The sequence below is a fragment of the Punica granatum genome, chromosome 6 (genome assembly GCF_007655135.1).
Source record: "Punica granatum isolate Tunisia-2019 chromosome 6, ASM765513v2, whole genome shotgun sequence".
In the NCBI taxonomy this organism is placed as follows: domain Eukaryota; kingdom Viridiplantae; phylum Streptophyta; class Magnoliopsida; order Myrtales; family Lythraceae; genus Punica; species Punica granatum.
Window position 1 is genome coordinate 25,652,066 of NC_045132.1, and position 27,142 is coordinate 25,679,207.

The following is a 27,142-nucleotide window of genomic DNA, read 5'->3' on the forward strand; positions in this document are numbered from 1 at the left end:
TTAGGGTAAATTGCACTGTTGGTCCAAAATATTTTACAAATATTACATGATGGTTTAAAAAGTTTTTTTCGTTACATGATGATATAAAATGTTTCAAAGTTGTTTCATGATGGTACAAACCGTCAATTGGCCCTGACGCCGTTAACATTTTGCTGACGTGACGCGTCCTATGTGTCACTTCTGTTACGTGGAACCAATCATAGTGCTCCACGTCATTTAAGAGAAAATAAAATTTTAAAAAGTCCAAAAAAATACAAAAAAGTAATTTAAAAAATACAAAAAAAGAGTAAAAATTTTCAAAAAAATAAAAATATATATATTTTTTAAAATTTTGAAAATTATTTTTTTTAAATATAAAAAATTTTAAATTTTTTTAAAAAATAAAAATAATAATACAAAAAAATACAAAAAAGAGTAAAAATTTAGAAAAAAAAAAAAAAAAAATAATTTTAAAATTTTGAAAATTATTTTGAAAAAATTTCCCTTTTTTTTTTATTTTTTTTTTTTTTTCCCTTTTTTTTTTTTCCCCTCCTTTTCTCCCCCCTCCCTCTTTCCTCTTCCCTTTCTTTTCCCTTTTCCCTTCCCCGTTTCCCCTTCTTTTTCCCCTTTTTCCCCCTTTCCCCTTCTTTTTCCCCGTTTTTCCCCTTTCCCCTTCTTTTTCCCCGTTTTTCCCCTTTCCCCTTCTTTTTCCCCGTTTTTTTCCCCTTCTTTTTCCCCTTTTCCCCTTTTCCCCTTTTTCGGCCACGTCAGCAAGGAGGTGACACGTAGTAGCCCCACATCAGCATCGACTTGACGACGTCAAGCTCGAGTTGACGGTTTGTACCATCATGAAACAGTTTTGAAACATTTTGTACCATCATGTAACGAAAAAACTTTTTGGACCATCATGTAACATTTGTAAAACATTTTGGACCACCAGTGCAATTTACCATTTTTATTATTATAAAGTAAATTGATGAGTTTAATATAATAAAATAAAAAAATATACGTAATTTCATGGAATATCAAATTTATAATATCTTAATTATCGAACGGAAATGTTGGCCATCATATTATATCATCTTTAATTAATGGACATTTTTCTATCCATAAAAAAATATTGGTATTTTTCCTTTTTTCTAATTTATCACTCTCGAGTAAATCCTTTCTATCTTTTATTTATATAGATATCAATTATCATGTGTATAGATAAAGCTATTGTATATCCCATACTTGGCAAAGTAAAACTACTCATTTATTATGTATGTTTTCCGTAGTTTCACCCATAAAATAATATTGCGAACTACCAAAATCGTCCAACTCAGTATTTTATTACTAATAATCAATTACATGCGTAAACGCAATGCCCATCTCTTTATTTGTTTCATCCGTAATCGTAATAACTATCATGGGTTGGGCCTAGGATGTGTAATGAATGATGAATAGTTATTCAATTCCGATATGTAATAAGTTTCATAATTACTAGTATATCCTCGCTATTCCATCAAATTTTCGGATCGTGCCATCCCTTTTGACGCCATGCCGCCGCTGAGCTTCCACCTCGGGAGAAATCGACACACCTTCGCGTAGGCCATTGAGTCGGCGAAACCATATCAGACCTCGGTGAGGCTTGATGCGGCCTCGAAGAACCAAATCTGGCTCGGACCTCATGAAGAGGCTCGAGCCCTTTAAGCAGCTTGAGGTCCCAAGCCACCCAAGGCTTGAGATAGCTCCGACAAGCCATGTTGTGCTCAAAATTCTTTTTTTAAAAAAGTAAAATGCATATTATACTTATATTTATTCCAATAATAATAATAATAATAATAGTAGCAGGGGCATTTTTCTTTAGCCATTCTGTCAAATGTGGAGAGCCTATTATGAATGACCGACCATGTGATAAAGCAGTGACGTGGAATATTTGGTCGAAACCAGACAAGGCTAGCCCAATTAACAAGTTGCCCTCTAGGTCTTGTAGCCTCCCAAGCCCTTGAATAGAGAACTGCCCTCTTAAAGTTGCTGCCCAAATAACTTTTATCTTCTTCACACTCATTAGGGAACAAACCAGCCATAGCCTCCTTGATCGTGCCCATTTCAGCTCTTCTATAAGGCTTCCAAGTCCATTCACAACTTCTTATTATCTCCGCTACTTTAGAGTTGACAATAAGACATGTTCCAGAGATTCCAAAACCATTAAGAGTGCGTTTGGATTTAGAGTTGAGTTAAGTTGATTTTAATTTTAATTGATTTGTAATGATTGTATTGTTGAATTATGAGAAAAAGTGTGAAAAAATAATGAATAGTTGAAAGAAAATAATGATAGAATAATGATTGTGTCGTTGAATTGTGAAAAAATAATAAATAATTCAGATAATTTAATATTAAAAATTAAATTAAATAATTAAAAAATTAAAAGAAATAATGATCGTGGTGTTAAATTGAAAATAAATGAATTTGAATTGAAAATTAAAAAAAAAACAAACACACTCTTATTAGGGCCCACACATCTGCTATCGGTCACGTGCCCACTGCCACGTCAGGTCACCGCGCCCGTCCCTCTCACATGCGCGTCCAATAATTTCCTCCAAAGCGGCAAAGCCCACGCGCTCCAAAGAAATATATATATATATATATTTCTTTATATTTTCTTGCACTGTTAAAACAAAAAAAATGCTATGAATAGAATACATAGTATGCCAATAAGATACCCAAAAAAATGAAGGTTCATAAGAACTTTTTTATCATTTTTTATTACCTAAATAAAGTTACCCAAAAAAATTAATACCTGGTATGGCAAAAAGATATTTTTATTAGATAAACAAATTTAGTTTACAGCGGAAAAAAAATGGAGATTCATAAGAAATTTAACAAGAGGAAAACAACATAGCATAGCATTATTGCATGACATGCGAAACCAATAAAATGATCGATAATCGATGACGGTAAAGTGAGATCAATTACAGCTGTAAATTTAAGATCATTAACTTTACATGTTAATCCTTATTTATGGTTGGATCACTATAATGAAATTAATTGGTAATGGCGTAGATATGTAACATGGGGAATTGAATTGGAAATCGGGAAAACTTTGATTGTTTGGTTGGAGGTAATTAAGATGTAAAGAATTTAAAATCAAACCTGGAACGATTTATCAAAAGCAAAAGATGCCCCTGCTCAATCGGCAATTGTCATGACATGGTTTTGGTATGACATTTGGCATCGATTGAGTCCTTTTATTCATGTGCTAAATTGGCCATGGCTTTGATGCGCCCTTGGGTGTCTCTACGGTCTACGTTCCAGTGATCTCCTAAAAATGACATGTGCACCACGTGAGAAAATTCACGCTAAACTTTATCCTCAGCAAATTCATCTGACTTTATTGTATTGATCATAGTATAATTGAACTTTCGAATAGTATGATTGACAAGAAAAAAAGATTTATATCCATGCTATTGTAGAAGAAGAGGTATCTTAATTGGATTATATTAAGTAATATAATTACTCAGAAAAATCCATGTGATATAATTATTGCCACGAGTAGTCCGCCCCCCCTTTTTTTCTCTTTTTCTTTCTATGGAAGCCCCTCTATTTTTTTTTACGCGTACTCTGATATTCAGAAGCCTAATAGGATCTGACTAATCAAGTTGAGAAATCGAATATTAAATGTTATTCTCTCTCCCAATAAATATGCGAACCATAATTCAAACTTATATTCTCTTCCTTATAAGAATAATGTGTCTATCACTCAATCAACACTTCCGTTAATGAAGCCCCTATATTTTAGATGACTGCCCCAACGCATTTAACTCTTCATCGTAATATTTATTTACTTGAAAAACTAGCTATTGGTGGTAACTTGGTCGCACTTATGATCATCATGTCTTTTGGTGTGGTTTAATATGCGTGGCACACTTTCTTGTTCTTTCGATGCAGTTCTCGAACAATGTTGTCATGTTTCTAAGATACAATTAACGCTGTCAGCACGGGTGTGGGTTAATATTATGTCTTTAAAGTACATTTCCTTTCTTCATGCATACATATATTTCGCACTAAATCTCTTTTCTGAGCTCATACGACGCGTATGAGTTGCGAAACAGCTCGTGAGATGAATAATTGATGGAATGCAGCAAAAACCAGACAAGGCAAGAAGAGGATATGAAATTGATGAATATCTGAAAAGACGACAAGGAAAATTGCAAAAGGGGACAGAGATCAATGGAGATAACGTATAATAATGAATAACAATAACAATCATATTTTAATGGTACGAACAAAGTGCAGACAAAGACATAGACGTGCAAGGATAAAACGTGGTGGCCTTATCTCTCCGCTGCTGCCGCTCGTCCTTATCCTCTGCTTTCCATCCCTCTCTATCTCTTTCAATGCTTCAATTCAATTAGCTGGAATATTAGGGGTGCCTAGATAAGTATCGTCTTATCCGAACACTATCATGCAAGTGATAGAGTTTAAGATTTTAAAATCGGACCCTACCATATTGAAATCTGAAATCGATACTTACTAGGAACTTGAATTATCCTATAAGTTCCGAATGCCCTGTTAAAATGTGTAATTTTTTTTTTTCGCTTCAAGCATAATAAATAAAATAAATAACTAAAATCGAAAAAATCTTATTTATAATCATGCAAAATAAATAAATATCGACATAGATTAATCGGACTACATCCATCCACAAGACTAAAGGATTATGTAGCTCTCCTTATAATTATATAATATGCAAAGCAAATACGCAATTAAAATATTATATAACTATTTAACAAAAAAATGATGATATAATTATTCTTAATAGACAAATCAAATAAACTCTTCTTAGGATTTTGTAACTGCTAAATCATATATAGAGAATTATGTAAATATAAAATAATTTTTTAGAAAAAAATATAAGTCATGGGTATCGTTTCATGGGTACATTGTATGTTGGAATCGAAATCGAAACTTATTTTCACCGATTTCTTAAATTAGTACTCGAACCCTATTCTATTTTCAATTAGAGTCACCCGAACATTACAGTAATGGGTAAATTCCAACCGATTCTGAGTATACTCAATTCCGAGTATACTCGAAGGCATTGCACACCCTTCGAATTCATAATTCCTCCGTTTATTTTATTCATTTTTTTATGTCCACCTTAGCTAGGGTTCTCTAATCAATCACATATATATATATGGGATAGGATTTTAGGATTTAGACAGCTCACTTGCCTACCTACATGTAGATTTTGCGACTCTTTTTCTCGGATAACTTCCAGCGGAACGAAAATGGTCACAGATTATTATCAAGCTCCTCTTAACTCGAATCAGATTCGCACTCTATTGACAGTCTTATCTGATCCAAATTGAAAAAGCACTTTGCTCTTTTTACGCGTGCGCTGTGAGAGTTGGACTCGAGTAATTCATATAGAAATATACTTCGTTGGTCGACTTGCTTCAAAATGCGGGCTTGTTTTGGAACATCTATCGTGGCATTATGTAAAAGTCCGGTCGATCACCATCGAGTTTCGACATGTTGGAAGGATCATTATCTTTGTTGATCCATGAGTAGAGGGGGCAAAGGGGCGGTTATCCAAATTGGTTAACAAAATTAATCTAGTTCGAGCTTATAGGCTCATTAAGGTGTAAAACTCTTCCAATTAAAGATTTTTATCATTCACAAAACTCAAGTTGAAAATTTTATTTAAGAACAAATGTCGAACTATTTGAATAGATCATTATTGGTAAAAAGTAATAAATCAATGATTATAAAATCTATATTTTTCCCTTATTTTTCTATTTTTCGACGATAATGAAAAATAAGAGTAGACGGGCTTGCACTATGCGGACGACAGGTCATCAAGTGACAAGACGGTCCAAAAGCAAGCCCAATTTAGAAAGCCCATCGCGAACTCGCTGGAGAGGGATATGATCAGGCAAACAACGATTTTGTTGGTTAGAAAAGCTCAATAACCTCTGCATCATATTATATGCATTACCATCATACCTGATAAAAACAACACATTCGAGCGATAAAATCCCGAGAGATTGGATATTGAAATACACACTCTCATCGTCAGCCTTCTCTTGCAACTATGGGACTCCTTAATTGGTTTATCATTCTGTATTTTAGGCGAAACTATCATTCACGGCAACTTGCATAAGCCAAAGATTCCTCTTGCTCGTAAGCTCATCGTCATCAAGCGGATTGAACATTGCCCAAACTTGCAGACATGGCAGGTTCAACATTGCATGCATTTAGACTCCCAGCACTAACGAGCAGCAGAAGGGATCATCAGCCCTTTCCAAAAGTCATATCGCAGCGGCTAACACCAAGTAGCTTAACATAACCGGCGTGAGACTTTGAAGGTATAACAAATAGAAGTCAAAGGGAGGCTGAACTGGTTCTTCGAAGCTGATACTTTGAACTTGCTGATGATTCACAAGGGAATCTCACATCAAATTCCTGCAGTGAGTAGAAAACAACTATTGATATGAGATTGCTCATGCGTCACTTACTGCCAATCATAGCATGTAATGGGCAAGACAGCATCAGACACCACATAGGCCAAGTAATATTTAACAATGGGCTAAACCGATAAGAAATCACGCAATTATATTCCACCAGAGACGATCAGTTTTCTGAACTGTTTCGGGTTTGACATATAAATACTACCAAGATACCTCTTTTTCCTCCATGGAGAAACCTTGGAAATTTCACTTAAATCTAATCCTCTGGTTCAGATATTAATATCCAACCCAGTTTCATAATAGCTGAGCCAAAATGGTTAAAATTCCCTTTATGACGTTTTAAGCATACTATGCATGAATAATGACTTAAATATATATCACAATGATCAAGACAAGACCCAATTTCGCCGAGGTCTCTCAGAAAACCATGGCAATGAAGCATTAGAGATCATACTCACCTTCTCTTTCTTAAGCCTAATGTTTTCCTCCTCTAGATGTGAAACTTTGCTCACCAGCTCATTTTGATAGGCCTGCATAAATCCGCACGAAGCAGTTGAGAAGGCTAAACACGACAATTAAGTATGAACATGCAACCCCAATAAGGCATCATCAACTTCAAAAAGCTAGCTTACCTGCTTTCTAGCTCGAGACCGTGCAGCAGACTCCCTGTTCTTGATTTTTCTCCGCAACCTCCTTTCTATTGCCTTTTCATATGCCTCCGGGTCACCCCTTTTCCTCCTAGTTATTGTGGTTGTTACATCTGATAAGGAGCCAATAGAAGGAGCTGATGATAACCCGATTTGAGGTGTAAAATCCAGCGGGCTTCCCTCCTCTGCACTAAGCTCCAATTCCATGGAAGGACTCCTAGAAGTTTCACCAGAAAGTCCGGCTCGTACCAAGAAATCCTCCAGAGTCATCTCCCCGAGTTTCTGATCTCCACCATCGGATCCTCTCCGCTGACCGATCTCCTTCCACAGCTCATCAACTGTCTTCGCGCTCATAGCCCGAGCCAAACTCGAACTCGACTGGCGATGGGCTGAAGAAGACGACGGGCAGGCATCTCCGCTCTTGTCCATCCCTGTGAACTGATTTGCTTTAGTGGACCACACAGTTTTAAGGAGTTCATCAGGGTTCATGCTGGCTAGAGGTTTCCCTGATCCCCAAAATTTGTCCCTGAACTCTTCAAGGGCGAGGCTACACCGTGAGCTTTGCCTCGTCAATGGTGGTTGCAAGTGACCCTCAAGCCCATTATTTTGAGATCCCGTTGTTTGGATCCCCATCACATATCAAGCAAAGTTTTATGACACCGAATCACCTAACATTATAGAAGATAACAAATTCAAAACACGCCTAAAAGCGGAAAAAGCATGAAAATGGAAGTGCCGTTCCACGTTTCGGATCACTTCGAAATCATCCTCCATTGATTCATCTGTCCCACCAACAAGCTCTACTCACCATGACATCATCAGAACATTCAACTCCTTCACTTACGAGCTAGATTCCGAAAACTTGCAAAAATCCCACAACTCATGCCAAGGAGCTGTAGCTGTTAGAATATTTTTTTCCGAATGGGTCATTCAAATTCACCATGATTCTCACATCTTTTTGGGATTTTACATGGACCAAGCACAGTCTGGACATTAAGCTGAGCAAGAGCAACCCTTTTTCTCACTTATGACGATAAAGCTGACCAACAAGCCCACAACTGTACGTTCAGCTGAATCAGACAGAACCAAAACGGAAACAGAACAAGATGGGAAAAGAGAAAGAAACCACCTGGAGCGACGAGGATCTTGCTGTACAAATCGGATATGGAGCGGAGCGGAGCTGCAGAGACCAGCCCACGCACCACCCAATTCGACCAAGCTGACGAAGTTGAACAGGACGACAGCATGAAGTTTCCCCCTTTCTTCCGACCTATGCGTGGACTTCTCTCCAGTGCAGAGGTTTTCTGGGCTCTCTGTCTTCGTTACGTTTCGACCGGTCAGTGGCTGGTGCGTTACACGCGCCACCTGATGCTCGTTCGTTGTTCCATGGACTTAAAATGGGCTAGGCCCATCATCATTCGAATGGGCCGACAAGCCCAAGGTCAGATATATTATTTGGGGTTAATAACGGAAAAAAAACCATAAACTCTTCACATTTAATAAATCTAGCACAAACTTTTTCGTTAATTTATAAATGCACAAATTTTTAATTTGATAAAAATTTTAGCATGATGTCAAAATTTCTGTTAATTTGGACAAAATCAATAATACAAAGGGCGTCGACGACTTCAATTGGAGGTGGTGGTTGGAATCTAGGCCCCATCTCTTGGAATCGGGAGATCCTCAAATTTGAGATTTTATCAATTCCGACGAGTGGAGTTACGATGAGATCGTCAATGTCTTCTGTGACCTCGATTCCATCTAAATGAATGAAAAATTTGAAGAGTGCTAAAATTAATATATATTTTTGAGTTAAGAAAAAAATTTATTTTAAAATTTGAAAAAAGTGTGATTTTTTTATTATTATTAACCCTATTATCTATTATATATGACATTGTAGAACTAGTAGTCGAAGCGGGCAAATCATTACCCTCGATAATTCCCAATTCTCCAAACCCTAGCGATCCTCTGCAAAACCAAACCCTAAAAAATCTTCCCGCCATGGCAAAGAAGCGAAAGGTCCGATCTTCCGAGGCCGAGGCGCCTGTAGCAGCTGCCCCCCAAGCGTCGGCGGTGGAGCAGTGCGAGCCTTCGCCGCCTCCGGTGGAGGAGCCCCAGACAATGGCGGTGGACGAATCGAATGCAGAAGCCTCCCAAGCTCAACCAGAGGAGGAGCAACAACCGCAGGTACAGGAAGAGGGCGGAGACGGAGAGCAGCAGAAAGTGGACGCCGCCGTGAACGTCAGCACATCGGCCGCTGAGAACGGTGCTGAGGCGGAGAATGGAAAGGAGGAAGAGGAAGAGGAGGAGGAGGAAGATGAATTTGACGAGGAGCCTTTAGAGAAACTCCTTGAGCCGTTCTCGAAGGATCAGCTTGTGGCAATCGTCCGTAAGGCTGTTGATAAGTACGCGGACCTGATCGAAGACGTTCGGGAAGTTGCAGAAGAGGACCCGGCTCACAGGAAGATCTTCGTCCACGGTCTGGGCTGGGATGCTACGGTGGAAACCTTGTACTCCGTGTTCGGGAAGTATGGTGAGATTGAGGACTGCAAGCACGTCACTGATAGGGTCTCTGGGAAGTCCAAAGGTTATGCCTTCATCCTATACAAGCACCGAAGCGGGGCCAGGAAAGCCCTTAAGCAGCCGCAGAAGAAGGTTGGTAACAGAACCACCTCGTGCCAATTGGCCTCAACAGGCCCGGTTCCGGCCCCGCCTCCCAGTGCCCCGCCGGTATCCGAGTACACCCAGAGGAAGATTTTTGTCAGCAATGTGTCTGCGGAGGTGGACCCGGGAAGGCTCCTGGAGTTCTTCAAGCAGTTTGGGGAAATGGAGGAGGGCCCTCTGGGGCTCGATAAGATGACTGGGAAGCCAAAAGGTTTTGCCTTGTTTGTTTACAAGTCTGTCGAAAGTGCAAAGAAGGCTTTAGAGGAGCCTCACAAGAATTTTGAGGGCCATACTCTGCATTGTCAGAAGGCTATTGATGGACCCAAGCAGGGGAAACCGGGCTATGGTGGGCATCACCAACACCAGCAATACAACCAACCTCACTACCACCACCAGAGAAAGGATAGGAATAAATATGGGGCTGGTGGCGGCGGGGGGAGTGGTGGTGCTTCTGCGCACATAATGACCCCACCTGGCCCTTCAGTGAGTTATAATGCAGGGGCAGCGGCTGCTCAGGGGCTCAATCCAGCACTAGGTCAGGCCTTGACTGCTTTGCTGGCTACTCAGGGAGGTGGATTGGGCTTTGGGAATTTCTTGGGTGGTATAGGAGGTGCCCCAATGAACCAGGGGGGAATGCCGACAGGATATGGGAATCAACCTGGCGTTAGTTATGGGATGCAACCAGGGATGCAGGCTGGATACCAGAACCCTCCCATGGGACAAGGCGGTGCTGGGAGGCCTCCACAGGGGGGTCCACCCTACATGGGGCACTAGGTGAGGGCTATCTGCAATTTGAGTACTCAAAGATTGTTTCTTATAGCTACACCACCAATTTTTTTCTTCCTTATAATTCCTTACTGTGTGATATATGTTGTTTGTTAGCCATAGTTTCTGCAGGTTGGTTTTTCGTTTGTTGCTTGGGATATCATTTATATGCTGTGGGAATTTATTTTAAAAAAAGAATAGGTTAGATGAACCTTTTGGAGTGTAGAAACCCACATCTAAATGGCTAGTGGATGAAGTGGCAAATGGTAACTTGGGAGGAGAGTAAAGGGCTTTGGGGGCTATAATTTCCTTAGTTTGAAGATTAAATTTTCAAATGAATTGATAATAAGGTGACTTGCATCGCTGGTAATCGATTGTAATGTTGGAGGATTTGATCTTTCTTGTCTAATCTCTGAGGATGTTCTTATCTAGTCTCTTGTCATCTTGTCTGCTTCCCCTTCATCTCTGTGTTACTCTTAGTGCAAATGCAGCTGACTGCTTCTAAGTTTCTGTAGTTCACCCTCTAATTCTGGTGGAGTTCCTTACTGTTTTATATTCATGGTCAGCTGAAACAGGTGCTTAAAAAAAGCGTATTGCCCTTGTTCTTTTCTTGTTTTTCCCATATTATCTTTTTCCACACAGATTTCTCACACGACTACAGTAAAGTTCATTGACTAGTGGCATCCCTTATTCAATTGGGGCCTTACACTTAATCCTTTCCAGCTTGCATTTTAGATCATTGTTGCATAGTATCATATTGAATTTTAGCTCTTCTGCGATCCTCTTAGCCTGTATTAGTTGCTGTAGGAGATGGACAAGGAAATTTTTGCACGGCGTTATGGTTGATATCATGCCTCTTGTATTGTAATGTGCTTTTTTATGGTTATACTTTGACTATAAACAGCTGGATTTAGGACAGTATCTTAGCTCTTCTGTTAATTACAATTTATTTGGCAAATTCGTTTTGTATTTAGTATTTTTATGTGCTATGTGTTCATTGTGCAGATCCATCATAGATGCATCATTCGTTTAATTTTGGACTATGGTGATTCTTCTGAAGTCTCCGGCCCCTCTTCCAAAGCCATATTAAAATCTGAAATGAACTATTTGTCTACTATAAGGGTCTCTGGACCCGAATCTCAAAACTTGTACTTTTAGCTTTTTCCCAGTAGTTCCCCCCTTTCACTTATTTTCTGAAAATAGTGTATTGCTTTCCTTCAGAGCTCTTGAAAGTGTGGGGGAAATGGTAGAGTTTTCAGCTGGAGATCAGCATCTCAGGATTTGAACTTTTAAGTATGGTACTCAAGAATGCTTTTCCGAACTTCAATGGAGACTTATCAATGGAGACTTCTTTTAAAGTAGTAGTTAGAGGTGCTTTGTTGATTCGATGTGGTTGCAAAAGGGATTTTTTTGGGCTTTTACTGAAATAATTGTTCCTCTTATATGACTGTTTAAATTGGCTGCTAACTCCTTTTTTATTTTATTTTTTTTTTATTTTTAATATCTGCCCTCTTACTTTACTATCTTCTATATACCGTATTTATTTTCAGTTCATGAGAAATATTGAGAAGAGAAATCAACACGTTGATGTAAAATGTTGTACAGCTAGAAGATAAATGGCGGTAGAAGTTCTTAATTTTTTTGCAGGGAACAATGCTACTATTTTCTCTGCATGGACGTGGGCTCAATAATTATAAGGTTATGCAACCATCTCTTGGTTTGGTGATGCTTTTATTTGCAGGGATTAGAGATTATTTCAGAGACCTCAAAAATGTTTGCAATCTTTCACCTGTTTTTAAAGAATAAGAGCTAGCCCGTTATGGATACTCGATTTTTTTTAAACCAATGAATGGCGACTCACCCCCCCGACCCTGGGGGCCTTGCCTCGGGCAGGTTTAGTTTTTAAAGTGCGCACCCTCCCTGACAAGAGATAGAAAAACCAATTTCTGTTTTCCTGCCAAAATGGGGGTTTTCCCTATTATTTTGGAAAGCTTGACATCAACTGTTTCTTATGTGCTATGATTAGTTGGTCGGGAAATATGGCATGTCCTTTGAGCATTCATAGTAGATTAACTTGTATAGTCTCTAGAGGGGTTGCGTATATGTGAAAATGAGTTTATTGAGGGATCGGCTGGGCAGTAGGCTAACTAACTATGATGCTAGCTGGGAGGGGAGTAAATTGTGTTTGGAGTATGGCAATTGCTTTAGAAGGCAGGGAGCTCTTGTTATCTCCTTTGTAGCGTAATGCTTGGCTGTGCAGTTGGGCCACCAGTGAGGTTCTATGCCTGGTTCGAGGAGCAATGATGCCATTATGAAGGTGGTGGAGATTTCAGATGACGTTTACTCCCTTGCTATAGGTGTATTGAGGTCCTCTAATCCGACTTGCATTGGAGTAGTGTCTGCTCTTTTATTGGCTTTGCTGAATCTCGTCATCTTCATATCCCTTTCATCGTTTCTTGTGGGCATTGCATTAGCTAATTTAGGTTAGAACTGCTGCAACCTGCAATAAGGTATCCGGTTAAGTTTTCTATCTACTTCCATCAAGTTCTGATTCTGCAGCTTGGTATGGGGTCTGGGGCTAGGTGGTAATTGTTTGCATTTGGTGTCAATATGGGTAGCCTTTGGTCGTGAAGGTCTTGGAATGTTGGTCGATCAGGTTTTCTCGTATCAAATCATGTCTGTGCGCGAGAGGGCCATGTATATGCCCTTCTAACCAATATAAAAGCTATTTTTGGTATATTCTCTGGCGTTTCCAATGAGCTTATCTCCTTATGTATACGTGGATTGAGATACCGGTTCGAAATTGCCAAAGATAGATTTAGAAAATTGATGCAAGGCTGTGCCGTGGCTACAATACTGGTACGTTCTTTCAAACATGTTAGGGCTTTGCATAAGACACCTGCAGTATGCAGGAGTTTCTTTGTGAGCCTTTGGTTTGGTTTGAGGGAAAGTGAAAGGATGTTTTTCCACTTATTTGGTTTTGACGTTGAAGGTGGAGAGAACAGAAGTGTGACTCACTCTTTTTTTCCCCCTCCAAAAGGTCATTTTCTTTTAATCTCGGTTTTGAGTGTTAAATGAAGGTGAGAATTTTTTTAAAAAAATTGAATTGCTATAAAAAAGACCACATGGAAGGATAATGAGTCCACATGGAAGTATAATAGTCATTTTCCTTTCCATTTTCTTTATTGAGATATATCAAAGTAAGGTTAAAATCTTCCCTGCCATCCCATCTCCTCTTTCCTTCCCTTATTCAATGTTTCCAGGTAGGCATGGTTCCACTCCAAATTTCATTCTACCTCATCCCCCCTCCTTACGGGGCGCAAAGTGTTCTAGTAATGGCACATTTGGTTGGGTTGAATTGCAAGTTTGGAACACCCTAAGAACCCAGACGCTGACATGGCTCGTTGGGTTGAGCCCAAGACTATAAGGGCCCGCTATCAAAACTAACTGGCCTAGCTATGAAAACAATCAGTACCTAGACCCAGCCCACCTTCAATTGTCAAGATGAATTCAGCCTGGTCCCAACCCGTAACAAGCTGGGGACCGGACCAACTATCGGATTAAGCTGGGCTAAGGCACATCAAGAACAATCAGGACAACTACCCTCAAGCCCAACTACCAAAAAACTGGGCTGTTATCAAGGCCCAAGCATAGTGCGGAGTTCATGATGGATCAACAGAACAGCAGTTGCACATAAAACACAAAGGTTCCACTTCACTTCACTAGGGTAATAGGGACTTCAGGAACTATTTACAAGACACGGACTGTTCAGAAGAGTTTCAAAAGCATGTCCCTGAGGAGTACTCTCGGGTATCTGCGATTTTTAACTTGAAACAAACAACAGGACCGCTTAGGATCGCATGAGAAACCGGATAAAGATAAAAGACAAGCACACTAGGAAGTTTAAACATAGACTACATTCTAACGGGACAGTTCTTTCTGTGTGGGAGGAAGATTGGTTAGGAGGGAAGCTTCAGACAAAGAACATGGAGGCGGCCACGCTGTCCTGCAGCTTTGGCAGCTGAGGCACGGGCGGCCCGCCCGAGGATGTCAGCCCCCCGTGGCTTGAAGATGTTTCTGATACGTCCTCGAACTTCATGAATGTCCCCAGCTGGGTCGCCGCCAGGTGAGCGTAAGAAATTGGAGCAACTGAAAAGAGGAGACGGACATTGCCTGTCAGTCTATGAATGGCATTTTCAAAGTGCAACATGAAGTAAAAAGGCAAGCTGATGACACAGGTGACTCACCAACTGAAATTGCACTTGAACTTCTCTGGTACCTGCAAGTGGTAGACAAAGTGACTCAGAACGTCAATCATTGGTATCGCTAGAGCAACAAAGAATTGCCAGTGTGTCTTGGGTGTTAGGTTTAATGTCTACTTACACATACGATAGAGAGTGCACCAGTTCTTGCAAGTCATCTGGGGAGTAGCCCACATCGTCCAGGAGGACATGATAGTGTGTCGGTCTACTGGTCCCCTGCGGAAGAAGAAATGGATAGGAATTAATGCAGTGAGAAAGCAACAACTCGAACATTAACCGAAGCAGCAGGCAAGAAAAATTAAGAAACTGCCGATGCATACAATCATTCCAGCATGGGCACACAGGTAGAAGTCATTGTTGCGAGGATGACATATCTTGTTGTCGATGATGGTTCCTGCAAACAAAAAGAAAAGAAAAAAAGAAATCTTCCTAAGATTCTGGCATGGTGAAGAAATATGTTCTCTTTCTTCCAGATTACAAAACAAAAGTTAGCAATGACAACCACTCATCCTTTTCTGCCCTTTCCACATTGAAGAAAGTCTATTAGTTCTAGAAATCCAAATCAGAAAACGAAGAGGTTAACAAAGTTTCAGTTCAGAGACTTACCAGGGGGGACATTGTTGTCTGATCCGGGCTGGAAGAACCTTGTGTGGTGATTCTTCTGCGCTACAATCACAACAAACTTCGGCGACCATTTCTCATCAAGAAATTTGCAAGCCTGGGGAAGGTTGAAAGTTCCAAGCTCTTCAACTTAGTTAAAAATGGAAGTGCGCCCTTAAGAAGCAAAGATTATGAAGGCAGCAGGTAACCAACCTCAATAATCTGGTCGAGTTCTTTGTTCAGGACTTGGTTGAACTGGGACTCACTGACCCCGTCCCTGGAACAGGCAAGTGAAAGCAAGAGAAGAGTGTCAAATGGATAAAGTGGCATGCATCATATTGTATAATAATTTATGGAATATATGCCACTTGTAATTCAATAAGACTTGAGAGGAATCACAGAAACTATGGGCGTGGTTCAGAAATTACAGTAAAGTGATCATGTGATAATTCACGAGCATCCTGAGTAGAAGAAAAGAACACGAGTATATGGGAAATAATACCTAAAAATAATTATCTGATCTGGCTTCCTTTTCCCGGAAGTAGTATAGAAGTCTAGTAGAAGTTCCCTGAAATGAAAATGATGTCGACATATAAAATGGAATGAAAATTAATCAAAATAACTAAACATATGCAAAGAGTATAACTAGTATGCAGAATGAAGACTAGCAAGTAAGAGACCACCACGTATGTGGCACCTCTGATCAGCAAATTGAAGAGGATATTACAATAGATATAGTGAGACAAAAATCTGATGCTTTCTGCATCTCTATATAGGCATTTCTCCATGTATATAACTATAACTCTGTATGTGTGCGAGCGTGCCTGTGTATGCAGTGAAATCCCACCTGATTATGCCTTCATCCTCTGTGTCAGACGCTTTCTTGAAGAGAGAATCTATCATTTCCACCTTAGGTGACTGAGTCCGCACAGTTGCTCTGTAGCGAGAAATTAATGGCCACTGGCGGGAGCTGACCACCTGCAATTTCAAATAAGCATATCAAGACCCCGCATAACTCAAGCCAAGTTCAATTCGTTACGTAACTGAACAATGTAAGCAATGTCTTACCGCAGCAATAGACGGGATATCAGATTGCCCGGGAGAGCCATGAGAGACATCCATCCCAAGGATGAGAGTTGGAACCTTAGAGACGATAGGGATAGAAGGAGACTGCTCCATTGTTAGGAAAGAATTCAAGCCACCAAGCTGCAAGAAGATCGATTGGCTTTAAAATCAAGTGGATGGTTACAACTTCAAGTAAGGAAAATCACTGTATCTCTATCACTTGGCCGATGGACATCCCCGAGCAGGCGTAGAAAATACCAGGAAAAGCAAGCCAAGCAGCTGACATGACAGGAATTCACATACCTTGGCATTGATTTTCAAAAGGACGTTTGTAAGATACATATCATTGACTCTCATAGGGCAAAGGCACTGGGTAACAATTCCAAAGTCAGATAGATTTTTTTTCTTCCATGGACCTAGCAATGAATGCAGATAATGTTTTTTCAGGCGATTTTGAACAAACAAGAATTGCCAAGGAAAGAAGAAATAGAGGCACAAGACCGTAGAGTTCGCAGTTCTTCCTGTCTGGAAATAAGCAAAGAAGGAATTTGGGTGCGCCTGGGAGCTTAGATTGTATCTCCTCAAACATCTTATCTACCCTAACAGCAGGTGGGGCTCGTCTGTATTGTGGGTTCTCTTCAAATATGTCAAATGGTTGCTCAACAAGCTAAGCAATAACAGAAACTCTTGTTATAGGTACTCATGATAACATGAAAGATACAACAGATAAGTCTTTTAGAGAGGAAATCGCATATATCGAAATTCAGAGGAGGTAGAACTCACAAGTCCTTTCATCTCTGCTAACCTAGTTAGGTCTCTAACAAGGCCACGAACATCACACCGAGCTGAGAAGTTCACAACTGCCCATCTCTGTATTTTAGCTGGCTCAGCAAATTTCTGTAATAATATTTAGAGAAAGTCAGAACACGCTAATATACATAACAGCCAACAGCATAAAGGTAAGCTAACCTTGTTCTGGAAGCTCCACCGCCCGTTGCGAGGGAAGAAATCTTCCCCATTACCCACTTTTAACTGTATGGAATCAGCAATGGAGCATAAATTCAGTAGTACAAAGATTATCAAACCAGCTGCTCATAAACCATAAATTTACAGTGGGACATATATATAAGCACCTTAGGAGCAGGCAATATACGGCCTTCAACTTCAGTAAACTTGCTAGCGATTCTGATGCCACATGACTGTAACATAGGTTCGCTGTCATAATGGCTGGATCTCAAAGCCTACAAAGAACCAAGGTAATTCCTCAAAATAGAGAAAGCAAATTGCAAATACAAAAGCAATAAGTTCAGAAGTCCATGGAGACTAGAAAGAAGAATCGTACATCAGATAAGACCCGCATTCTCTCTTGAGGCTTCTGCCTTGATTTCTCGACCAATGAAGCTCTTTGAAAATTGGTCAAAGATTTGGTGTAGCGTTGCAAGGATACCAATGAGCAGAGCTAGACAAAGATAAAGCAACATGAAAAGATAAAGCAACATGAACGACTATGAAAATGAACTTAGATGTGTACTATAACCAAAAAGAGCTAAATCCAGTCTATGTACCTCAAGAGGAATATAAGTAGGACGCTTGGGCTTCCCAACATTAATGCACGGAAAATCTCCAGAGTAACTCAGATTTATATTGCGATGATTTACAAAATAATCATAGACAGTCACTTCGATAGTGTCAACTTCACCATCCCCATTTCTCTGCTTCAGCGGGAATCTACAAAAAAAACAGTCACAAATTCTCACATAATCTGGCTTAGGACACTATGTCACTATGGATTAAATAAATAAGGTTTCATTGCCATAACAAATGGAAAATGATATCTTCGAACGAAATGGAAGGAAAAAAAGAAGACATAAAGATAGATGGAAGCTGTACAGCTGTTCTTTGCATATCTTTTCACTCAGTCCGGTTATCTTATACTCTGTATTGGAGGGGCTGGCCTTGATCCTCAGATTTTTTAGGGTGCGTTTCACCTGTTGATGGAAACAGAATGAAATTTTAGAGGTTCTTGGTGTAATGCATAAGATAATCAGATCATAATTTGGAGAAGTCATTCACCTTTGCCCAGTCAAGTGCATACGGATCCTTCACATTTTGGTTGCTGATCAAGAAATCCACCACAGGCCCAGGCTGAACTATCATGGTAGTTGATACATCTGAAGCCAGAAGGTTTTCGTATGAGGAAAAACTCTTGGGCTGAGAGAAATAAACACAAACCAACAAAACAAAGCTAACCTATATTAAGAGACAAGCCTCCCTGGGAAGTTCTGAAGCTCGAATGGAATCCCCGACATCCAAGAACACCACCTCCTACATCAGTGAAATTTCTCGGATCATTCTGAAAAAAGGATTGACGAACCAGAAGGCATCCCCTGCAACAGGTCCACATAACGTAAATTCGCTGCCAAGAAAACAAGTAACATTAAATGAAGACAAGGGGATGAACAGGCTTGCTTACTGCTTAGATGCATGCTGCCTTAATATAATGTCCAGCACTCTGACGGCTTCCTGGAAGTGCTCTGATTCCTGACCTCGCAATGCATTCGCGATGGCTTGCATTGGGATCTTAGCAGCATAGCTTAGTTCCACCTTAAGGGTTTTTGCCCTATAAGGACGCCGAAATCTCTTTCGATCACCATTATTTGGGCTATCATGGCCATCAGGACTAGCATTTCCATTGTTCCTGCACACAGAAAGGCGCAATTATGAGAAAGGAACGGCAGCAGCACTTGATTTAAGAATTCCTGTTGTTATCATTTCAGTTTGTTACCAAACCGTTACCTGTTAGAAGTTACATCTTCAAGCACCACAGTGAACTCAAGTTTGTTCTGCGGAAGGGCACCGATGGTAAACAAGCTTTTCTCCCCATCATAAGCAAAGTCCTTTCCAGCTAATTCGGTACTGTATGTCTCCTGTACCCTATCAATTACCTTCCTTCCTATACCTTTTCCATCGACGGGTCGGCCATCTTCATAAAAGACAGATACCTAAAAAAAGATCCACAAAAACATTCGAAAGGGCCAATTCACTATGTTGTTGAAAAAAAGGTTTAGAAGTGTGTAAGAGTAGAAAGTTTTGCATACGCAGTAATGATAGAAGTGACCATCATTTTTGTTGATATCAACTTTGAAATGATTGGTGTACAAATTAATCTTTTGCCCCTTGGTGCCAAGGCCCCGCCTGGCTATAGGCACCCGGTCGACCTTTTTCTTAACCGGCTCAGGGAGATGCTCCACTTTGACTGGCTCAACATCAGGTGGGATAAAAGGTGGAGGAGGTGGCAGATCAGTATGCTCACCGTTCCCGTTGGACGATTCCATGGCAGAGTCTTTGTAACAGGAGGAAAAGGAATTAGGGTTAAACAGGAACATGGAATTAGATGAAAAGATCAAGACTACGCATGACATCGGGAACCAAAATATATTCATACACTATAGCCGCTTGAGGAAGTGAATTACCGTACAATTCAATTCCTTGCCGCTCTTCAAGGTGAAAAATATACAGATAATTGCACTAATCAAATAGAAGAATGCTGGTTATGTTTTTTCCTTTTCCGAAAAAAGGAAAAAAAAATTACTTTCTCCAGATGGGCATGAAGGAAACAGCATGATGGAATCAGATTATAGGAAACAGTGTAAAGGAACAGGCGTAAAGGAACTGGCGTTGTGTCACAGAAGCAGTGGAATAAGCTCCAATGCCATTTCGTCGATTACTATATATGCTCTAAGCACCATTTCAACTAGAAGAAGCATAAATACCAAATAAAACACTGTTCTCCAGCCATACTTGTAAAATGCATGACACATGAAACCAGCAACCCCAGTAACACTCTTCAAAGGTGAGGGAGCTTGTCTTATGGACATTAGGCTGTCTAAAAACATTTTACTGAGACTCGCTTAGCAATCCAGAAGCAAAGAAATATTTCATAGTGGTTTGAAATAAAAATACTAAAGTTTCCACCGAATCTTTCAGACAGGAAGAGGCAACTGCACACAGCATGCAAGAGTCAAATAGCAAACACAGCATTCTCATCAATCCTAGAACCACTATTTTACAAGAGCAATAACAAGTCAAGATCTTTTCTACGCTACTGCCCCACGAAATGTAACTTTCTAAAGACAGTTGGAATTGACAGAAATCATCTAGTACAGACTCACGGGAACGTGAGATGCTGAAGAAGCTTCGAACGTCTACGTGGTTTGAACTCACTCCCATTTTGAAACGCACAAGGCAGACCCATTGGGTTTTCTCCGTTCCCGCATGCAAACATCGAAACCACACACTGAGATAAACGACTGCCTAAAGAATACTCGCAGCTGCAGAAAGGAGACAGAAGATGCAAAAACTACACTCCATCAGTCCCGACAACTAGAACTACGCTCTCATGTCCCCGATTACCGTACGGCAACAGAGTGATCTCACGGAGAGAAAGAGAGAGACAGCTAAGAAGGAAAAGACAAGCACAGATCAGGCACAGAAACATGAGATGACTCTATAACCTCCCATTTTCGTCGGAAGACTCAGCAGCATTGCAAGGCGTGAGCGTCAAAACCCACCTAAAACCTCCCAAAACAAGCACACCCAGAACGTAAATTGAGCTCACAGAGCCAGAACAGCAAGAAGAAGCCACAAGGGTAAGCCATTCTCAGTACCTCAGGGCCGATGCAGACGGGAAGAAACCCTGCAGAAGGAGAAGGAAAAGAAAAGGCGTCACCCACTTCCTGTACGGGTACAAACAGCTACTACCCCCCGCGCTCGCAGACTGCTCTTCTATACCGAGAGAGAGAGAGAGAGAGAGAGAGAGGAGGGGAGAGGGAGGGAGTGGAAATAGTAATACATCAGCAGTGTAATCCGTTTGGGTTACATCACACTGCGGGCGGCCTCACCGTAGCGGGAGCGCCACGTGTGGCACATCACCGTCACCTGATTGACCTTGGGATAGCGGTGAAATGACTGGATTGCCCCTGCCTTGTTTCCAACTTGTTGGAGACCTCGGGCACCGGGACGAAGGAGTGACCAAGCCTTGGTTGGTCCGTCCGTCAGAGGTAGCTTATGGGGAGGGGGCAAATCGGTAAAAGCGGTGGATGGGGGCTCAGGTCCACCACTTGTCTCGGTGACAACACCGCCACCGGAAAACACGTTAGGTGCTTCCCCGAGGAGGCATGTCCATGGGAAATTCTATGGTACCTGCCATCAATTGCCTCTCAAACGATTGTGTTTGATTTTAAAGTTAAGTTGACTTAAGTTTTGATTTTAATTGAATTGTAATAATTGTGTTATTGAATTATGAAAAAAAAAAAGTTATGAAAAAGTAATGAATAGTTGAGAAAAAAGTAATAATTGTGCTGTTAAATTTTAAAAAAAAATAATGAATAATTGAAAGAAAGTAATGATTGTGTTGTTGAATTGAATTGAATTGAAGATAAGTGGAGTATAGTTAAAATTAAAGTTAAAATCGATTTGTGAAACCAAACAAGTTGTCCTCTTGCGTCTTGGTATGGTTGGATTATTACGTTGAGATTCGGTATCGCGATACTAAGAGACATGTTAAAATTTTCATTTGATATATAAGCAATTGAGACATCTCTGAGCCAAAAATTTGTGATTTTGCTGCTTAATTTTTTTCATATAGAATACACACTCTCAATAGTTTGGGCGAAGAAATTGGATGATTTCACGTATATGTATGTGCACTAATGGACTCGATGCAACTAAAATTCAGCAGAAGTTTGCAGTTTTAATATAAAGGTTATGTCCGGGATGGAGTTATGAGTAACTATCACCTATAGCGCATTTATAATTGCACCGTATTGAACTTTGTTACGTAGCACTGGGTCGATGGTTGTGATCATCGATGTACTATGACATTAGCGCCACTCCTCAAGCGACTTTGCATTTGTCCCTCAGTACAGATGAGAAGAATCTCTTAAGCAGTAGCGCTAATCTCCGCACCAAGAATTGATGGGAGCCGTTGAATCGGTCTTATGAAACCTACATTCGTGAAGCTTGTGCCCCGAGTCGGATGGACTTTGTGTACAAACTTAAGCCTACTCTAATACATATTCGTGACATCCGGACCAAATTGAGGACAATGGCTTATCATGCTCCTTTTGCCCATGAAATCTTGGCCTTCAATGCTCAAATCTTAGCTCGGTGGGAAGCGAATCAAGAATTCGATAGGGTTGACCGGTGAAATCGACCCCACATGCCATTTCATTGGTTTGCAGTATCTTTTGTCGTCCAACCCAAAAGGGATATATTCCTCGTATTTTAATTGTGTTTATTTTCAGTGGGCCCAAAAGAAATCCGACTAACGGGAATGAGTATTCCCCGATGTACTTCGGCCCAGCCCAATAAAGATCCGTGGGCCTGAAGAAATTCTGGTTGAGCCTGCCCATCCAATGAGCCCGGCCCAACAACTGATGTAAATTTTCAATGCTGCACATTTATCCAACTTATCTAGCTTTCACCAACCGACTGGCCCCATAGTCTTAACCCTGCTTTCACGTTCCTTGTGCCAATGAAGTCAGGCGTTGAAGGTTCATCCCGAAAGTAACGCAATGCTGACCCAAATGAGGAACTTGCCCGTGAATATGTTAGGTCGGATATGTATGACTTGCCTCTAATTTACGAAGAAGTTTAGATATTTGTCTAACACGATAACGTCTCAAATAATTCACTCATCCCAGGTCGAGATCTCTTGAGGACATCGGAACGTATTTGACGTAATTATCAGTTTCATGAGCTGTTGATGGCTTGCAGAGCCACGGAATTAGTCGGACGAAGCTGAATTTCTCAGATCAAGAAAATAATAATAATAATACTAATAATAAACGTTTCAATTTGAGCCGTCGGATTGCAATTATTATTGGTTGGAAGATCTTCCAAGTCTTTCACTGGCTGGCGTATGACACGGGGCATTAAGACAAGAGGAGTGGATGACCCGTTCAAAGCCCGTTGGAGGCGGCTTTGATTGAAGCAAACACGCTTTGGCTTTTCTCCGGAGTCAACCTACATACCAACAAAAACAACACCATCATAGTTAAGGCAATTAGTTCTTTTCTTTCTTTTCAAGTAAAAGAGTTAGTTGAATTCCACATCGAAAATTAACAAGAAAAATCATGGATTCAAAGAAATTGAGTACCTCATTTTATTGGTTGGAACTTTCTAATGGAGATTTTAACATCTTCGAACTCGCTACTTCAAATATTATTAATCCGTCCGCTTAATATTTTCTACTTCATTCCACTTTACTTTTTCTTTAATTTAACAACATAATCATTAATTTTTTTATTTTTCTTCAATTTTCTTATCTTAATTATCATTCAATTCAATTTTTCAATACTAAATTCTATCAACTATTCGTCACTTTTTCACAATTCAACGACACAAGTATTACTTTTTTATCTTCTCCCCCAACCCCATTATTACAATCTCACTTAAATATATATTATAAATATTTTTTCACCGACATACTTATTTATCTTTTACCTGTTTCAATGAGAATATAGTTAACTTTTGAAATTTAACTCTATTACTAAACGAATCAACATATCTTTATAAGATAACAAAAGCGATCCTAAATCGATATCCTTTACTATAATTTTAGTTTTCGTGGATTGCTTTTTTCCTTCTCGAAAGATCTCATTTTCATTTGCAAGTGTCCCGAGTTATACAATCACAACACGTCGCGTAAACTTTTGGGTGACCCCGAGTAATCGCTTGAAACCCCGGTTGAATAAAAGAGATGGGAAACAATATCTGACGTTGGATTGGAGGAATCTTCTTATCTTTTGTGGAGCACTTCTACTAAGTGGAACTGGCCAACTACTCCCATTAACAACACAACCTAAACCTTCGCATCGAAAACCAATCAATACAATATCCACGTTCAAAGCACCAATAACTTATATGGCCGAAACTAATACCTGCTCGATGTTTGCTTGATTGTAAACACGATGTGCTTTTTGTGGATTTCGGACTCTTCACTTTACTCGACTTAAGGGGGAACTGGAAAATAAATAAATAAATAAATAAAGACAGAGAAACAAAAGTGGTGCCATGATTCACTCTGATATTTCCAAAGTCGATCTTCTTCTTCCCACACGCTATTCTCTTCCTTGACTGAGTGACTTCTCTCTGTCTCTGTCTCTTCTCCGCACAATAATAACTTCTCCATCTTCCCACGCACCAACCCTCTCAAACCCTAGACACTGAATCGGGAGACCCACCAGCAACCTCTCAATTCACGCTGTTGGAGCTGGTTCGAGCCTGATATGGCGGCAAGGGCGTGGTTGTGGAGCCTCTGTGCGTCGTTGCTGGCCCTCGCGTTGGCTCCGCCGGCCTCTGCGAACTCCGAGGGAGACGCCCTCTACACGCTGCGCCGGAGCTTGTCGGACCCCGACAACATCCTCCAGAGCTGGGATCCCACTCTCGTCAACCCCTGCACCTGGTTCCACATCACCTGCGACCAAAACAATCGCGTCACTCGAGTGTATTGCTCCCCCCACTTTTTCTCTCTCTAGACCCATTAAACACCATCGAGCTCTAATTTGCATAAATTTGGTTACTTTCTACTCTAGTTTAATGCATGTTGATGAATTTGCGGCGTGTTGATCGGTGAAAGTTTGAATTTTGGAAGCTGCTTGCTATTGGGTTTATTGCCATTTCGTTTGAATTTGATTGCAGTCGTGTGATTTAATAAGGCTTTAGCTTCCCGTATCCAGGCCTATGATCAGTTCTGCACATGTATTCATGTATGTATTGTATGGAAAGTGAAACCAAAATGAATTTTTTGCAGGGATTTGGGCAACTCGAATCTGTCGGGACATTTGGTACCTGAACTCGGAAAGCTCGAGCGTCTGCAGTATCTGTAAGTCCACTTGTTCCAATTGTACCTTGCTTACCTGTGTCTTTGAGTTGCGTGGACTAGTGTTTTAGTGCTGCTGCAGTTTAATCGTAGCTTGAATAGCAGTTGTGTAGAATCAATGGCAGCTCGAGTTTGCTTTAAATTCCACCCGACTTTTTCGAGACCTGTTTGCTGTTATTGTTGCAGTGAGCTTTACAAGAACAACATCGAAGGGACCATTCCATCCGAGCTCAGTAAGTTGAAGAGTCTCATCAGCTTGGATTTGTATAGCAACAATATAACTGGGACCATTCCTCGTTCGTTGGGGAAGCTGAAGTCTCTCGTGTTTTTGTGAGTTTGCAATCCAATATTATGCATGAGTAACTGTTTCAGAGTTTGGTTCTTGTATCATTATGTTTACACTAGAGACAAATTAAGGAGAGGAATTTTATTTATACTTACCATTTATTTGTTTATGTCATGGTAGACGGCTAAACGACAACAAATTAACAGGACCAATTCCGAGGGAGCTTGCCGGTATTTCAAGTCTCAAAGTTGTGTAAGTATTGGGCTCTTATGTATATCCTTCAAGTGTGTTTTAAGTCCACCAATATCATCTTACCTTAGTAATTAATGCTTGCAAACACATTTTGCAGGGATGTCTCCAACAACAATCTCTGTGGAACCATTCCTACCACTGGACCCTTTCAGCACATTCCGTTAAACAAGTAATTAACTATGTTCTCCAGTCTCATTTTCTTATCTCGTATGATTTTAATTTGCTAGCACGTAACGGCACAGAAACTGTCGTTTTCAACTCTCCTGAAAGTCTCTATCGTCTTTTGCTGTTGCGTGCCTCTGAAAATTCCTTTGTTTTAGGCTTCTAATCTAGGTGCTTTGGGGGTATTTAGGAGCCATCGGTTGCCCCTGTTTGCCTCTCATTTCTTTTTCCCCTAGTGGAGTCAGTGAGCTCAAATAGCAATTGCACGTTCATGGCATGGTCTCTCTTTGATCCTCTAGTGTTCCCTAGAATACAATTTGTGCCGGGAATAATGCTCATTCTTTTCAAGAATCGTGTATATGAATCTTCTATTTCTCTTGGGTAGTAATGTTGTTCTGCTCCCTAGTGTCTGATGCAGTTGCTATTTTTGGTTTCTCCACAACGACTACTGAGAACATTTTCTTTTTCTGCATTCCATGAGTTAAATCTTTTAACCTTTGCCTTTGTTTTCACTTTTTCTCGAATCATGTCGAGTGACGTCGCTTTGCTTCATGAATGTAGCTTTGAGAACAATCCGCGATTGGAGGGTCCTGAGTTGCTGGGATTAGCAAGCTACGACACAAACTGTTCTTGAGAAGACCCATATGACATCATGCTGCAAGAAGTTCTACTTTGGGAGGGTGTTAGCCCTGTATCTCAAATAATCGGTATTGTATTAGCTCACAGCAGAAGGGAAGAGCAGTCAATGTTTTCCTGCATATATTAAGTATCTGTAAAATGTATATCCAATTAGTTTTGATGCAAAAAATGGTTTTAGCATTTCGAGCCTCCAACACTACTATTGTAACCTTATCGGATGATTCCAAAAGTTTGTACCAATGTAGCAGTGAACTAGTAGTGAACGTTTTGATGTTTTAGCTTATTCTTCGTAATTCTGCTCTTCCAACAAAAGATAGAATGGAAGTCGCTATCACGCGCTTTTGAGCTTCAAACTTCTACCAAATCTGTGGACTCAAAGAAAATTCATTCAGCTGGGATAAGCCTGGCATCGAACCGATAAGTTCAAGTAATATTTATTTTTGTTCCCCGGTGATTGGTGTACAAATGTTACAGTTGGATGC

At 40.3% G+C, this 27,142-nt stretch overlaps 4 protein-coding genes across 11 annotated transcripts; 2 read left to right on the forward strand and 2 right to left on the reverse strand.

Annotated features, from left to right (window-relative positions):
• Positions 1-5,910: 5,910 nt before the first annotated feature.
• On the reverse strand, positions 5,911-8,412 carry LOC116210849 (ABSCISIC ACID-INSENSITIVE 5-like protein 2). 5 transcript variants are annotated; one of them, XM_031544948.1, is made up of 4 exons: positions 8,211-8,412; positions 7,067-7,512; positions 6,893-6,964; positions 5,911-6,429 (listed from the first exon to the last, which is right to left on the reverse strand). In XM_031544948.1, exons 1-4 carry the CDS (start codon positions 8,326-8,328, stop codon positions 6,349-6,351), a joined length of 717 nt encoding a protein of 238 aa, XP_031400808.1. In that variant the 5' UTR covers positions 8,329-8,412; the 3' UTR covers positions 5,911-6,348. The 5 variants fall into 5 exon arrangements, with proteins under 5 accessions (XP_031400808.1, XP_031400805.1, XP_031400807.1 ...); XM_031544945.1 differs by having other exon boundaries at positions 7,067-7,749; positions 7,890-8,381; XM_031544947.1 differs by having other exon boundaries at positions 7,067-8,120; positions 8,211-8,351.
• Positions 8,413-8,983: 571 nt separating this feature from the next.
• On the forward strand, positions 8,984-13,249 carry LOC116210848 (UBP1-associated protein 2B-like). Of its 2 annotated transcripts, none has more exons than XM_031544943.1 (2): positions 8,984-10,519; positions 12,116-13,249. In XM_031544943.1, the coding sequence occupies exon 1, from the start codon at positions 9,083-9,085 to the stop codon at positions 10,517-10,519; it is 1,437 nt and encodes a 478-aa protein (XP_031400803.1). In that variant the 5' UTR covers positions 8,984-9,082; the 3' UTR covers positions 12,116-13,249. The 2 variants fall into 2 exon arrangements, with proteins under 2 accessions (XP_031400803.1, XP_031400802.1); XM_031544942.1 differs by lacking the exon at positions 12,116-13,249 and adding an exon at positions 11,516-11,952.
• A 948-nt stretch (positions 13,250-14,197) lies between these two features.
• On the reverse strand, positions 14,198-21,272 carry LOC116210847 (protein argonaute 4-like). Of its 3 annotated transcripts, XM_031544940.1 has the most exons (24): positions 21,105-21,272; positions 19,911-19,965; positions 19,536-19,780; positions 19,234-19,439; positions 18,911-19,135; positions 18,688-18,824; positions 18,511-18,608; positions 18,328-18,425; positions 18,003-18,165; positions 17,780-17,896; positions 17,571-17,678; positions 17,407-17,469; positions 17,221-17,334; positions 16,939-17,104; positions 16,741-16,853; positions 16,441-16,578; positions 16,220-16,350; positions 15,875-15,940; positions 15,586-15,649; positions 15,379-15,490; positions 15,093-15,166; positions 14,894-14,988; positions 14,758-14,789; positions 14,198-14,659 (listed from the first exon to the last, which is right to left on the reverse strand). In XM_031544940.1, the coding sequence occupies exons 3-24, from the start codon at positions 19,770-19,772 to the stop codon at positions 14,484-14,486; spliced, it is 2,733 nt and encodes a 910-aa protein (XP_031400800.1). In that variant the 5' UTR covers positions 19,773-19,780; positions 19,911-19,965; positions 21,105-21,272; the 3' UTR covers positions 14,198-14,483. The 3 variants fall into 3 exon arrangements, with proteins under 3 accessions (XP_031400800.1, XP_031400799.1, XP_031400798.1); XM_031544939.1 differs by lacking the exon at positions 19,911-19,965 and having other exon boundaries at positions 21,105-21,271; XM_031544938.1 differs by lacking the exons at positions 19,911-19,965; positions 21,105-21,272 and adding an exon at positions 20,610-20,768.
• Positions 21,273-24,494: 3,222 nt separating this feature from the next.
• On the forward strand, positions 24,495-26,943 carry LOC116210850 (leucine-rich repeat protein 1-like). The gene is made up of 6 exons (XM_031544949.1): positions 24,495-24,946; positions 25,253-25,324; positions 25,508-25,651; positions 25,788-25,859; positions 25,957-26,028; positions 26,583-26,943. The coding sequence occupies exons 1-6, from the start codon at positions 24,729-24,731 to the stop codon at positions 26,653-26,655; spliced, it is 651 nt and encodes a 216-aa protein (XP_031400809.1). The 5' UTR covers positions 24,495-24,728; the 3' UTR covers positions 26,656-26,943.
• The last annotated feature ends 199 nt before the right edge of the window (positions 26,944-27,142 follow it).